The sequence below is a fragment of the Tetrapisispora phaffii genome, chromosome 9, assembly GCF_000236905.1.
Source record: "Tetrapisispora phaffii CBS 4417 chromosome 9, complete genome".
NCBI classification, from domain to species: Eukaryota; Fungi; Ascomycota; class Saccharomycetes; order Saccharomycetales; family Saccharomycetaceae; genus Tetrapisispora; species Tetrapisispora phaffii.
The window spans coordinates 10001-23983 of record NC_016528.1 but is presented as its reverse complement, the minus strand read 5'-3'; the positions used below and the strand labels follow the sequence as shown (position 1 = coordinate 23983).

Genomic DNA, 13983 nt, shown 5'->3' with positions numbered 1-13983 from the left:
GATCATATACTAAAGTGTATAAGTCATCACCACACTATTTATCTACTCTTGTGCTTTAAAAAGAACCAACTGTAAGCCTTTATATAAAAGGAGTTTCATCAGGTCTATGGTTTGTATAGGAATGCATACCTATATTTATCTCAAGAATCCACTGATTCAATATACTTCAAAGATAGAAGAGGCTTGCCAAAACAAAGTATTTATATTATTAACCGTAATACATATGACTTCATGATTCATCGTATCATCTCGTATTTTATATATCCTTTGAAGATCTAAAATTACCAATAAACAAAGTACATTATCTTATAAAAATTCTCATTGGTTTATATATGTGTGTGGAACCACAAAATTTAGCCGCCAAAAAATCTTGTCATGCTTCTAAATAAAAACCTTTTAAACATAAAACAATGTATTAATATAGATTATAATTTGCTACTTACTATAGAAATATATATAAGTAGCTAATTGCAGGTTGATGGTAATACAAATGAACAAGTGAGATAGATCAATCGGCGGTATCCAAGTCTCTTGAAATAGATGAATGCAAAAGTTGTTATTTAAATAGTGTTTTTAATGGATCGATAACTTCACCAGGTTTAGTAGTAATTCTTGGTTTAATTAATTTTTGATGAGAAGCTCTCGAAGTCCATTCTTGACCAATTGGCATACGAAGTGATCTTTCATATTGCTCTTTGTTCTCATATGGGAATGGTACAGAAGATGATTGATATTTCGAATTCTTCTTGTTTTGTTTCTCATTGATTATAACGTTCTTTAGATTTTTATCCTTTCTATTATCTTTAGTGACAACACCTTGGATTTTTTTAATGAACTTTCTTTTCTTCTTTGGTCTAGCACCTGCGCCAGCCCAATCACCCCAACCTGGCATAGTGACATCTTCTTCTTTATCATCTTCATCAATAACCGTTCTCTTTTTGTCTTCTTCAAATTCTGCTACAACGTTATCACCAGCAAAAGCTTCGGCAATCACATCTTGTTGCTTGAACATGAATCCTTTACTGTCAGAGGCATCATCATCATCGGATCCATTGAATGCATCTTTAATTTGTAATCTATTAGAATCTTCCATATCCAAAAGAAGGTCTTCATCTCTATTTTTATTTTTAAGGCTTTTAGATTTTGAGTCTGATTTTGCTGTACTTTTGGCTAACTTATATAAAGCTTTCTTTTCAGCGGTGCTATCCTTTTCAATGACAGAAACCTTAGATGATTGCTTATGCGCGTATGCTTCGTCATCGCTGTCTCCATCTAGCCATGGGTTAGCATTGGATTCAGCATCCACTGTATCATTTGAAGTTTCTATTGACGATTTTTCTTTTTTATCGTCAGCCTTTGTTTTATCTTTCTTTACATTTTTTTTAGTTGAAAGACGATTAGCTAACAAACGAGATTCATCAACTTTTTGTTCTTCTAGTAGCTCTTCTTTCATTTTATCCATCTCTTCTTTTGCTTGCAGATTACCTGGTGTATAAATTCTTCTACCATTGTTTAATCTAACATTTTCACCGTTATTTTCATTTTCGTCATCACTTGCAAATAAAGTAATTTGTTCTGAAGCTTCAGCATCTCTTAACCTTTCCATTAGCTTTTTATTATCTTCTCTTTCTCTTGCTTCTGCATTTTTCATAAATGCCATATTCATAACACCTGATTTGCCAAATTTAGCTTTAGCATCCATAGGATCACTAATGGCAAGGCTATCTTCATCTTCCTGTTCTCTTTCGTAGTCACTTAAATTTTTATCTTCATCAGATTCTCCGTCTTTTCTATCCAGTATTTTCTGTCTCAATTTTTCACCTTGTTTGAACATCTCCTCAATTTCCTCTCTTGTATTGGCATCATTTGACATTCCATGTTTGACCATATCCTTAGCCCACTTGTTATTACTTTTATGTTTCAGGGTCATTCTCTCTTTAGCCCTAACAATATCCATGTCAGTATCACTTTCGTCAGATAAGCCTGCCATTTCTTTATTTCTTAACATTTCTTTCTTTTTAATACGATGAAATGCTTTTGATTTAATCTTCTTTAATCTTTTTGACTTTCTTTCTTCACGGAACATTAATTCCCTCATTAATCTTCTTTCAGCTGTTCTCTTTTGCATTTCTTCTGGTGTAACTGTTGCAGTTGCCAATTGTTCAAATGTTTGTTCTTTCTCTGGATCAGCTAAGGAACTATCTTTCAAAATCTCATTAACTTTTACTTCTAATTCTGTTTTAGACTTACCGTCTGCTCTTGAAAATGTTGTTGCTTCATTATGTTGAACTTTAGGATTTAGAGGGAACGATAAATATTCACTTCTTCTGTTCTGTTTAACGACGTCATTCCATTTATTTACTTCGTCTTTAGATATTTCATAAGCAGCTTTACGTTCATTTCTTTGCTGAATTCTTTGAGGTAATGGAATTGAAACAGTCAGTTTATTATCACTTTTAAGCAGAGATGCTTTTGAAACTGCTTCTTTATCTTCCACAACACTCATCATATCAGCTAAGTTAAGCTTGTTACCGGCTAAACCCATTGATGTAGTTGATGAGATACCTATTCTACTAATTGAGGGTAAATTGAATTCATCTTCTTCACCATCTGCATAGTTATCTAATCTCTTTTTGGAAGTTCCGTCATCATTTTTCGAAAGATCATCAGTAATAGTCTTTAAATGAATGTCGTTTTCGTCTTCTGAAATCTCATCAAATGGATCGGATTCAGAGCCATCGTCTGAATCATCTGAACTCGATGATTCGGAAGACTGGGATGAAATATCGTCATCATTTAATTTGAATTCAGATGTTGTAGTTATATCATCAGCAGCATCGTCGGCATCATGAGTTTTCTTTGGTTTTTCATCCATATCCCAGACTTGTGAAAGCGACATTAAATCATCATCATCAATGGAGGTATAACCACCTTCTTCGTCTATGTCAAGTTCATAATCGTCGCCATTTTTCTTCTTCAAATCACGTAAGGTTTGAGAAAATTTTGAATCCATGACATCAAAATCTTCACCTGAACCAAATGCTTCGTCTGAATCCAATTCCTCATCTTCAAACGAATCTTCTGCAGCTTCGTCGTCATCGTCTTCTTTACCTCCTACTCTTTTTAATAAGTTAACCACATTGCTTCTACGGGTAGGTCCTTTACCCCTGCCTCTACCTCGGTAACCATTATCATCGCTATCTGAGTCAGTTCCATAACCTCTAACAGCTTTTTCTGCCAACTCTAGAGCATTCAAGGCTCTTTTAGAGCTCTTGGCTCTGGATGTTCTCTTCTTTTTAGCCATATCTCAAATGGAATAGATCTACGGGTCAAGAAACAGTAAAACTTTGCTTTAGCGTCCCAGTCATAAAGAAAATAAGGATATGAACCCTAAGAATATAAGATATCTTAGCTTTTAAATAGAAAATCAATTAAAATATTAACTACAATGTTCATTGAAAGTTTTTCCTTTCGGTGCAAAACTCAGTTCAGCTCATCTCATCTCATCTCATCGCTTGAAATTTCAAAGTTGAAAAAATTTTCACTTTTAAAAATATCGAGATGATTGCATGACTATAGTCTTTACAATGAAACAATGTCATATAAATGCTTATAAGAGCAGCAAGACTGTGTTATGTCGTATTTTGAACAAGCTTACTTCGTTAGGTTTTTAAATACTTCAAAAAAATCCTCAGTGTTTCAAGCTGAGATCGTGATCTTTTCAAGGGATATAAGGATTTGTTGAAATAGCTGGTGTCCAGCGTGTGAACCTATTCTATACTGACTCTTGGTACAACAGTTATGTTTGTTAACTATTTATATAGCATTCTCTACTTATTTTCTACCTCCTGGTTTCTATCTTATGCAACTTATTTTCTATCTTGTAATTAATCAACATACTAAATGAAAACAGAACCCTGAAAAGAAAATAACTTCAGGAAGTAAAATTAAAGTATAAGAAAACTATTTATCCTAAAAAGTGATAATAAAGAGAGACATTAACGTAAGAACACGTTGAGAACCACCACAATAAAAGTCGACGGTGAACTGACATGAATAACACGGATCCAACATCATTCGAGAGTATTCTTGCAGGTGTGAAAAGACTAAGACAGCAACATGGAGCTAATGATAACGATGCTGCTAGGAACCCGCATCAAGAATCAAGAAACGAAGTAAATGATAGAGAACGCAATTTGGAACAAGGTAGTGCACAAGAGCGCCAAATAACAAACAATATTCAAACATCTCAAACGGATGTACCGAAAGAGCCAATAATAAATGCCATCACTCGTGATCCAACTCAGTTTGATAAAGATATTCAAGAGAGTGATGAGACATCATCCTTTAATGGCAACAAAAGATCACTTAATAATACGAATCTGGACGCAAGAGTTATTAGTAAGGCTGTTCTCGTAAATACGACCCAAAAGGACAACCCTTTACTTAATCATTTAAAGAACACGAACTGGAGATATACTTCATCAAAGGGTGGCCAGAAGATATATTATGACTATTTAGTAAGACAAAGACCTGTTTTATTTTTGACACTCACATACCATAAGTTGTATGCAGACTATATTACAAGACGAATGACACCTTTATCTAAGAATGACAACAATATACTTATATTTGTCGTTGATGATTCCAATTCCGAAGACACTCTGAGGGAATTGACTAAGCTATGCATGTTTAATGGATTCACTCTCCTAGTAGCATTTAGTTTCGAACAATCAGCAAAATACATTCAATATTTAAATAAGTAGATGTTTCAATATAATACACATAACGCACAATAGTTTCTCGAAACGCATGTACGTATCTTACATTCTAGCGTATCCTACTTAAAAGAAACAATATATTCTTGCATGTTTAAGTCAAATACACTTATATTAATTTATATATACTAAAAACTTCCAGAAGGTTCGTTCTACCGACATATTTTCTGCGCCTCGTTGTCCTTAGTCCATTGTCGAGAAACTGAGCATTTATTCCGTAAAGACTAGTACCAAGCACTAAATTGAAACATCTGGCAATCTCAAAGCTGCCTTGCATGCATACATACGGTTCTAAAAATATCTACCAAGTGTCTAACTAAATAGTCAAACCTTTAAAGTATAGAAAATTGGTTCTTTTTTCTATCTTTACGGTATCCGATTCTTATGATTATTAATTGAAATTTTTTAGAAGCGCAATTATGATCACGTACAATATAACAAATAATTTGTGAACTCTTTTAAATTGATTAGTTATTAAAAGCACTTGGTTCATTTTTGTCATATATATAGGTGAAGATATATTATCAATAACACTTCCGCACAAAAGATTAAACATATATTTATATCCATAGGTGTCATTTTTGTTGATCTTTTTTAGGATAGGAAAACACAGATAGAACAACATCGCTAATATTATTTTGATATAGTTTAGTGGAAAATGAAATTTAATAAACTGATTATACCCCTTGTTGGGATATCTAATGTTGTGCTAGGAGAAACTTTGGCTCCTGAACAGGAACCTGTATTGGAGGCTATTAATTTTTGTAAAATGGATAAAGATGAAAAGATTGGTTCTACTTGTGAAATTACTTTTCAAGAAATTAATGAAATGAATAAAAAAATTAGACCAGATGTTATTTCGTTGGTGGCAACCGATTTTTTTAAATATTTCAAGCTCAATTTATACAAACAATGTCCCTTTTGGGAAGACAATAATGCACAATGTCTTCATAGAGCATGTGCTGTCGATGTAGTGGAGGATTGGGATAGTCTACCAGAATATTGGCAACCTGATGCATTAGGTAGCTTCAGCAATGACAGTATTGAGGAAGATTCCACAAAAGATGATGAATGTAAGTTTCTTGATCAATTGTGTGCTGGATCTGGAAAAACTACCAGTTCTTTGGACAACAAGTTAGAAGATGAATCCAATGTTGACTATTGTGATACCGCAGATTTTGCTAACCGTGACTCAGTTTTAGTCGATTTAAGTGCTAATCCAGAAAGATTCACAGGTTATGGTGGTAAACAAGCTGGCCAAGTTTGGCAAAGCATTTACCAAGATAACTGTTTCACTGTGAATGAAGCTTCTGCATCATTGGCAAAAGATGTTTTTTATAGGTTAGTATCTGGTCTCCATGCCTCTATTGGCACACATTTATCAAATGAATATTTGAACACTGAAACTGGTAAATGGGAACCTAATTTGGATCTCTTCATGGCTAGAGTGGGTAATTTTCCTGAAAGAGTTTCAAACATTTATTTTAATTATGCTATTATCTCAAAAGCATTGTGGAAAATTCAACCTTACCTAAAAAATCTAGAATTCTGTAATTCTTATGATGAATCTGTTAAGACTAAGATTATTGATATCATTTCTCAATTTGACTCTAGAATTTTCAATGAAGATTTAGTATTTGAAGATGATTTGAGTTTATTATTAAAGGACGAATTCAGACAAAGATTCAAAAATGTTACTGAGATCATGGATTGTGTACATTGTGACAGGTGTAGACTATGGGGCAAAGTTCAAACAACTGGCTATGCAACAAGTCTAAAAATCTTATTTGAACTGGATGATGCCGATGAGGAAACAAAACAAAACGTTGTCGATAAATTGACAAAATATGAGTTAATTGCTTTGTTTAACACTTTGGATAGATTATCTAAATCAATAGATTCTATCAACAATTTTGAAAGATTGTATAATGAAAGATTATCTGACAATGGTAGTAAGCTAGCAAATTATTTCCAAATGGACAATTTTTTCAAAGTTGTGAGAAATGCTGGTAAACTAATATCTGAATCAATGAATGAAATGAATAAGAGTTTAAATAATAGCTTAAACCCTAAGGTTAAAGATGAAAGACCAAAAGAAGAGAAGAAGATGAACGAATTCACTGATTTGGATATGTCGACTAAAAAAAGAAGGGTAGACACAGATATAACTTCTGAAAACAGATGGAAAAAGGCATGGAAACATGAAATACACAATTTGAATGAAGCTTTAACCTTTTTATGGAGAAGTTATGTTGATTTACCAAGAAATCTCTTTAATATGACACTTTCTATCATGAGTAGAACATGGAACAAATTTGTCGGTGTTGATAATTATGTAAACGAACATCACAATTCAGCCGAATACACACTAGATCTTCAGTGATTATGTTAGGATCAAAACCTAAATGATCATGATCACGCTAAAGCAATCGTTCACTCATAACTTTTTAAGCGATAAATATAGCTTTTTCACTTAAGGATACTATATCGTAAAAGGAATTTATAAAAAAAGGGGATTTTACTCAGTTGATCTGATATTTTATAATTGGTAAAATAAATAGATATAATATTTAGAAAAATAAAACATTACAGTTATTACGGAGTATATGAAATTTTGGAGTGATAATGATTAAAACGTTTCAATCAGCTAGAATAAACATACAATATGATTTTATGGAAACTATAACATATTATGTCATAATGCGTGACTAAATAAGATGAGGAAGCATAATGAAATCAATGGTTATTGAGAATTTAAAAGCATGTATGACGATAGTTTTTAAGTTGCTGAATATCTTTTTTTCCTGATTATTACAGGTTTTATTTATTGAAACTTTCTGACTTGTTTACAGCAGAAATTTTACAGCGCAATTGGGTGATAATTTCCTTGAATCGATATAGTACCATATTTCATTTCTTGATCAGGAACAAAGGGCAGAATAGATGGGCTATGTGACTATATAACATGACTGAAAAAAGTCACAAAATTATACTATAGATTATAATAGTCAATTATTGATCTAAAACCATGGTATGCGAGTATATCTTATTGCGATAGATTTAAGATGTCCACTTCACTTAATCTGTTGTAAGGGAAGAATAACATTTCTAACTAATTGCTACACATATCGTTTAGTTTTGTTTAGCAAAGTAACTCCTATTTAGTTATTTTTTCAGTCAGTACGGTAAACATTAATTAAGAACCTTTACAGATTTAGCGGTAGATAGAATAATCCAACTGGTACTTGATTAATCTTTAAACAAAAATGGCATCACGAAATGACAGGCCATATAAGCGATAACTTGTTTCTTTGCTATGCAACCTGTGACAGATACCATGACTGTGACAGGCAGACATTTGAAAATTAGCTCAATCCTTAAAATAAATTTGACATTCTCAGATAGATCTGGACTTTAAAACATAGGGTTGACTTTTTTATCATTAAATAGCAGTTGTCTCTAGTTGAGCAGAACTATATACTATCTTTGTATGTTACTACTATTTGTAAATGTGCATAATTTCTTCATACAACCATTCAGAGTATAAATCAAACCTTTCTTCTTTAAATAAGGGTGTCGTACCTTAGTAGATGATAATGTAATGGCACCATTTTATGGTAAACGACGTTGTAGATTATTCGTCACAAGAAAAAGACGTTTAACTATATTTTATCCCACAATTAAGGTACAAAATAGCATTGTAATAGTTTAAAATATGCTTTTTAATGTTTTGTAAATGTTCATTTTAGGAGTGTTAGCATGATGCATGTTGGATATATTTTAATTATGTAATTATTTGTTCCACTGTTTTGTAATAATAAGTACTCTATTCTCGAAAATACTGCGACTCAGTTAGTGGATAGCTATGTTCATCAAACCTGACTTGACTTGAAGTGTAAATTTTCTTAGATTCCGCATGGTACAATCTATAAAACTTTCTTTGGGAATCATATCCTACCATAACGGCAGCAATAGCCTTTGATCTCGGCATTATCAGCTACACCAGAAATTTGAGATCCTGTTCCATTCTGAAACTCTGTGAACATAGTTTTGTCATTACAGATGTGAACCGTACTACCACTATCAAAGACCCAATTGTCTTTGTTAATATCAGTTTCCGCAGCAGTTACCCAGGAATTATCATTCTTCTTATTAGCATAATGTTTAATAATGGCCGCATCTAAAAAAGCCTCCTTGAATCTAGGACATTCATTCAAGTAGTGGTCTTTTTCGCATAGTTGATACTTCTTCTTACGTTGTTTTTTACCAGCTTTCTGGGATCTGGATCTGAATCTGCAGGTTGCTATCATTGAGGTATTGTTAGTAGAGACATTGTTGGAGATAACAGAAATGACATCACTGGAGTTGATAGTCGCATTTCTTCTTAACAAATTCAAACATGTGGCCTGGTGATCAGGGTTCAATGCAATAGCATCAGAGTCTCAAAATGATCCAGGACTTTGTGCATATTATTTTCTTTTTCACTGTCAAACAAGTGAGTGCCTCGTTCTGCAGCAATAATCTGTTTTGCAATAGTTTTATGAGATTTTCTAGTCCAGGATTGTTGTTCTTCGATCAACTTGTTAAACACTGACTTGTTCTGGTTAAATAACATGGCGGTAGTGCTAACTTTACCCTACCATAAGTTTCCTTTATGAAAGCCATGTCCTGAATTGATGACTGATTGAAATGAGTCGAGGTATACTGTCTAATAATAGCCTGGACATGGACTTCGGAACTTGTCAAAATTGCAGTCTTAACGGCTGTGTCCAGTAAAACTTACGGCTTCCTTGATTATAGCATTTTCCTGAACTTCTACGAGAATGGTAGTAACGTTGCACTTACTCTCGAAATATTCAAAAGGCTCAAGTCGAATACTAGCCGGTTTATTCGAGGAGGGACTGTTAGTTATAGATATATGAAGAGAAATAAACATTAGAATTACTAAATACAGTGGTATAATACAGCAGTATGCGCCGTTGGGCGCTCCTGCGCTCCTCTCCCCATCTGGGAAGGAGATCGTTTAAATACGTATAAACGTCTATTAGTAGTAATACAGGTTCAGCGGTTTGAACCAATACGACAACACTATATCAAGTTAGGCAAGATATAAATATTGTTATCAACTTTTATATCCAACAATTTTTCATGCAACTTAACGGTTGTTCTGGGAACGATACTATAGTGAAACATATTTTCGAATTTCGAAACGGTAGTTTTTAGAAAGACTGAACACGTCCGTGCCGTATAGAACAACTAATAGATCCGACGAAAATTGCTACGTATGAAAGCGTCTCCAGTTATTACTTCGCAGTGTTTGTTTTATAAAAATTTCATTTTTCGTAATACATTTTCCATGCACAAATCCCGCGCTGCAGATACGCATTTCGTGCGCGGTGTTTTATTTTCTTTAGTGTTATAACGGCTTACGTCACATCAATTGATGCAACCAAATACTCACTTACATGGTAACTGAATTGCGTTGCTGCCCACGGTCGCTAACGTTTACGGCGCCCACCTGCATGTATCATCACTGTGCTCTATGTTTCCATTCTCAGTTCAATTGGAAATAAAATACTTGTTGTTTGGAATTATCTAAATTGGGCAGGTTATCTATCTTCGCTAGAGTAATAAGGTCAGGCGGTTACTATATCTCGCTGAAAGACTGCAAAGGTACAACAATTAGGACAGGTATGTATGTTTCATCTGGTTCAAAAAACTTGTATAAATAGTGACATGTTTCGAGCATGAAAAAATTTTACAAATAGAGATTTCGTAGTATACATTAAATAGTAGAGAAGAAAGGTTAAGGACAAAATGACTAAATTGCCCACTACTTATTTGTTTACAAGTGGGAGAATAACACTTTTATTATCGTTAGTCTTGATATTCGCATTTACCGATGCTATTCCAATTATTAAGAGATCATTTAAAGAAGTAATATGTGGTTCGGGTGCTACTATTTTTATAGGTGCCGCAGCTGGTAGTGCAAAAATTACAGGTGTAGTGTGTACTCCTGAAGCCCAAGTTGCAATCGGGGCACTGACATTTGGAGAAGGCGGTGCAGTTGCTTGCTTAGGCTGGTTTGCAACGTCGTTGGTCCTCGCTGCTGCTGGTGCTGCATTTGCTGCTTACGGTACAAGTGATTGGAATTGGGAATGGGAGAAAACTGGTGTTGCAATTTCTACGAGAGATTCTAATATTGTGAGTTACACAAATACCAGCAACGGCCAGATTATTACAAAAGATACATATTTAGAAGATTTTTTTCAAGAAGCGTTGATGAAAAGAGAAATTGTTGATTGGGATTTAATACAATATTATTATATCACACCATATTCCATTGTTTCTAATGCATCTGTGCCTTTAGCTATTGATTTTACAAAAAACGGGAATTACGTTCCTGTGACCTATTCATATATGCATTCAAACGGTACTATGATCACTACTTTAACAAGCAAAAACGATATTGCTTCTCAACATGAAATATTTGTTGCTTGGATTAATGATTCTCAATTGTTGAAGCGTGATGAAACTGCAACATGGTGGTCATATAATACTTACGGGGCAAATCCAGGTAGGTGTAACGATTTGGAACAACATTTAAACACTTACAGCTCAGACTACAAGCAAGACTGGGAACAGATTGGAATGGCAATTGCAAGTATTGATAACAACAATATTCCCTCAAAATTCTGCTTAAGTGCCAGTGATGGAGATACTACAGTGAGAGAAAATTCGGCTATTGTTGGTGAGATATATGCTAACCAATATGGTGGTATCGACGGTACTTGTTAGTCATTATAATCTTTTATGTTGATGTTGATTTTTTAATGCCTTTTTCTAAAGGGATTTTGTAGAAATATATTTTGTGTTGAATATTAGATTTTAATTGATTATTCATTGTTAAGAGTCAGTAATTTATTATCATTCTCCGTGGGGATCTATATAAAATATACTAATTACACAAGTTGATTAAGACAGTTCATTTATTTTACATGGCTGGAAAAACCCTGGTAGTTATACCAATGATTTCTGTCACGATCACGAAGCCATTCCATCTTCCCAAGACATATCAATTATATCAAGTGATTTTCTGTTCCAACCTGGACTGTGACGTTCGCCTATTTCAGTTATACGATTACTAAAATATCACGAATGCGATATTGACTCTTTCCTAATTCAAGTATGTATCATAATATTGGGCCAGACACTAAATCAATTCAGGTAACATATAAATATTTTCAACAATTTTTATATCCAACATAACGCCCATAACGAAATATCTTATGAAATCCAATTACATGTCAGTTCCTTGAATGTCTTAGCTTTGACTGGTTTAGTTGTGTCAGAATTATTGTAGTGTCTGTGACAAAACTAAGTGTTTATGACACTTTGAGTTCAGAACCAATTGATCACTTACTAATGGAAAGAAGGTCTAGAACAGTCTTCCAGATGATAGATAAAAAATTTTCACTACAATGTAAATGGCTACGTGATAAACACAGATGTACAATACAGCACTAAAGATCTTAGGAAGACCGAACATATGTACGTGTTCATTCAACTGTCAGATAAACTCATATATAAGGAGGACATCTAACTCTATATAGATTTGTATTAAATATATTAATAAAAGGACCAATCGATTATTTAACTATTAAGAAGATGGACTACTCTAGAGCAACTAACGTGACTGATGACACTAACTTAGATGTTGGTGTTGGAAATGAGACTGGTCGTATAAGTGACTATACGATACCAGATATTACCTCTTTAGGAGATTATTGTTGCAAACCTGAAACAATAGTGCCTGCAAGAATGTAATAGCAGAATTCCTAATGCATAAATAGTACTGTAGAACCATCAGCCTGCCGTACGTGTTCAACTCGACGACGTCGTCTCGTTGGACAGAACGGTAGACTGAAATATGATGTATATATAAACCCCGGTAACCAATAGTAAATAATTCATTGATCCAGGTCCAAGAGACCAGAGAGGTTAATTTAGATATAAAGTATATAATCTAACAACATTTTAGTATATTAAGGCAATGAACACAACTATTGAGCAGTTGGTACTAACCAACATGAGCTTGTTTCTCCACAAATATGTATATATAAACCCCGGTAATCAATAGTTAATAATTCATTGATCCAGGTCCAAGAGACTAGAGAGGTTAATCTAATTATATAGTATATAATTTAACAACTATTAATATATTAAAGTAATGAATACAACTATTGAGCAACAATATCAAGAATATATAACACAAACACTAATAGAATAGATAAGTTGTAGGGGCGGAGGGATATAGGGGTATGTTTAGCAAGGACTTTCGGTTGCGGCCATATCTACCAGAAAGCACCGTTTCCCGTCCGATCAACTGTAGTTAAGCTGGTAAGAGTCTGACCGAGTAGTGTAGTGGGTGACCATACGCGAAACTCAGATGCTGCAATCTTTTTTGGTGCTGTGAGGTGTGTTCGATGTGTGGAGAGTGAGGTGTGTTCGATGTGTGGAGAGTGAGGTGTGTTAGACGTATTTGCAAGTGTCTGAGTGTGTTCGGTGTGTTTGGAGAGTGAAATGTGTATATTAGGTGTGTTTGGAGAGTAAAATGCGTGTTGGATGCATGTACAGGTGTATATAAAACTATATCCACATGCCTAAGTGCGTATAAGACTTGTTTGAAGAGTGAAATGTGTGTATAAGAATATGTTCGAGTGCCTAAGAGTGTTAGGTGTGTTGTAAGAGTGAAATGCGTGTTGGATGTATGAACTAAGTACGTCAGTGCATGTTAGACACTTGTGCAAGTGTGTATAAAACCATATCCATGCCTCAGTGGACGGTAGGTGTATATCAAGGGTCCAAGCGCAGGTCCACACCGTGCTCTCGCCATGCCCTAATGCGCGCCGTCGCAGTTACCCTCTGTCCGTGAAATTTGTGCGTCGGTGAAAATTTTTCACTCGTCGACGCTCGATAAACAAATGGAAACAACTCCTCGAAACAAACCTTTGAACACTATATCTGACTTATAAACAACGCTACTGCTACATCAACCAGCTTTGCACACCTCGGTAGGACATTCTTCGATGTTGGATCGAGGTATGGATGAGAGAACTGGAGGACATAGGTCAGGAGAGCAGATGCTAGTGTTAGGTGTGCAGATGCTAGTGTTAGGTGTGCAGATGCTAGTGTTAGGTGTGCA

At 34.4% G+C, this 13983-nt stretch overlaps 4 protein-coding genes and 1 non-coding gene across 5 annotated transcripts; 4 read left to right on the top strand and 1 right to left on the bottom strand.

The window, feature by feature from the left end:
• Positions 1 to 556: 556 nt before the first annotated feature.
• Positions 557 to 3304, bottom strand: UTP14 (Utp14p; the record flags this gene model as incomplete). Its single annotated transcript, XM_003686906.1, has 1 exon — positions 557 to 3304. One exon carries the CDS (start codon positions 3302 to 3304, stop codon positions 557 to 559), a length of 2748 nt encoding a protein of 915 aa, XP_003686954.1.
• A 748-nt stretch (positions 3305 to 4052) lies between these two features.
• On the top strand, positions 4053 to 4766 carry RAD10 (DNA repair protein RAD10; the record flags this gene model as incomplete). Its single annotated transcript, XM_003686905.1, has 1 exon — positions 4053 to 4766. One exon carries the CDS (start codon positions 4053 to 4055, stop codon positions 4764 to 4766), a length of 714 nt encoding a protein of 237 aa, XP_003686953.1.
• A 670-nt stretch (positions 4767 to 5436) lies between these two features.
• On the top strand, positions 5437 to 7161 carry ERO1 (ER oxidoreductin; the record flags this gene model as incomplete). The annotated part of the gene is made up of 1 exon (XM_003686904.1): positions 5437 to 7161. The coding sequence occupies one exon, from the start codon at positions 5437 to 5439 to the stop codon at positions 7159 to 7161; it is 1725 nt and encodes a 574-aa protein (XP_003686952.1).
• Positions 7162 to 10595: 3434 nt separating this feature from the next.
• On the top strand, positions 10596 to 11576 carry TPHA0I00100 (uncharacterized protein; the record flags this gene model as incomplete). Its single annotated transcript, XM_003686903.1, has 1 exon — positions 10596 to 11576. The coding sequence occupies one exon, from the start codon at positions 10596 to 10598 to the stop codon at positions 11574 to 11576; it is 981 nt and encodes a 326-aa protein (XP_003686951.1).
• A 1542-nt stretch (positions 11577 to 13118) lies between these two features.
• On the top strand, positions 13119 to 13239 carry Tpha_RDN5-2. The gene has a single exon (XR_002431957.1). It is a non-coding gene; the product is annotated as a 5S ribosomal RNA (ribosomal RNA).
• Positions 13240 to 13983: the final 744 nt, after the last annotated feature.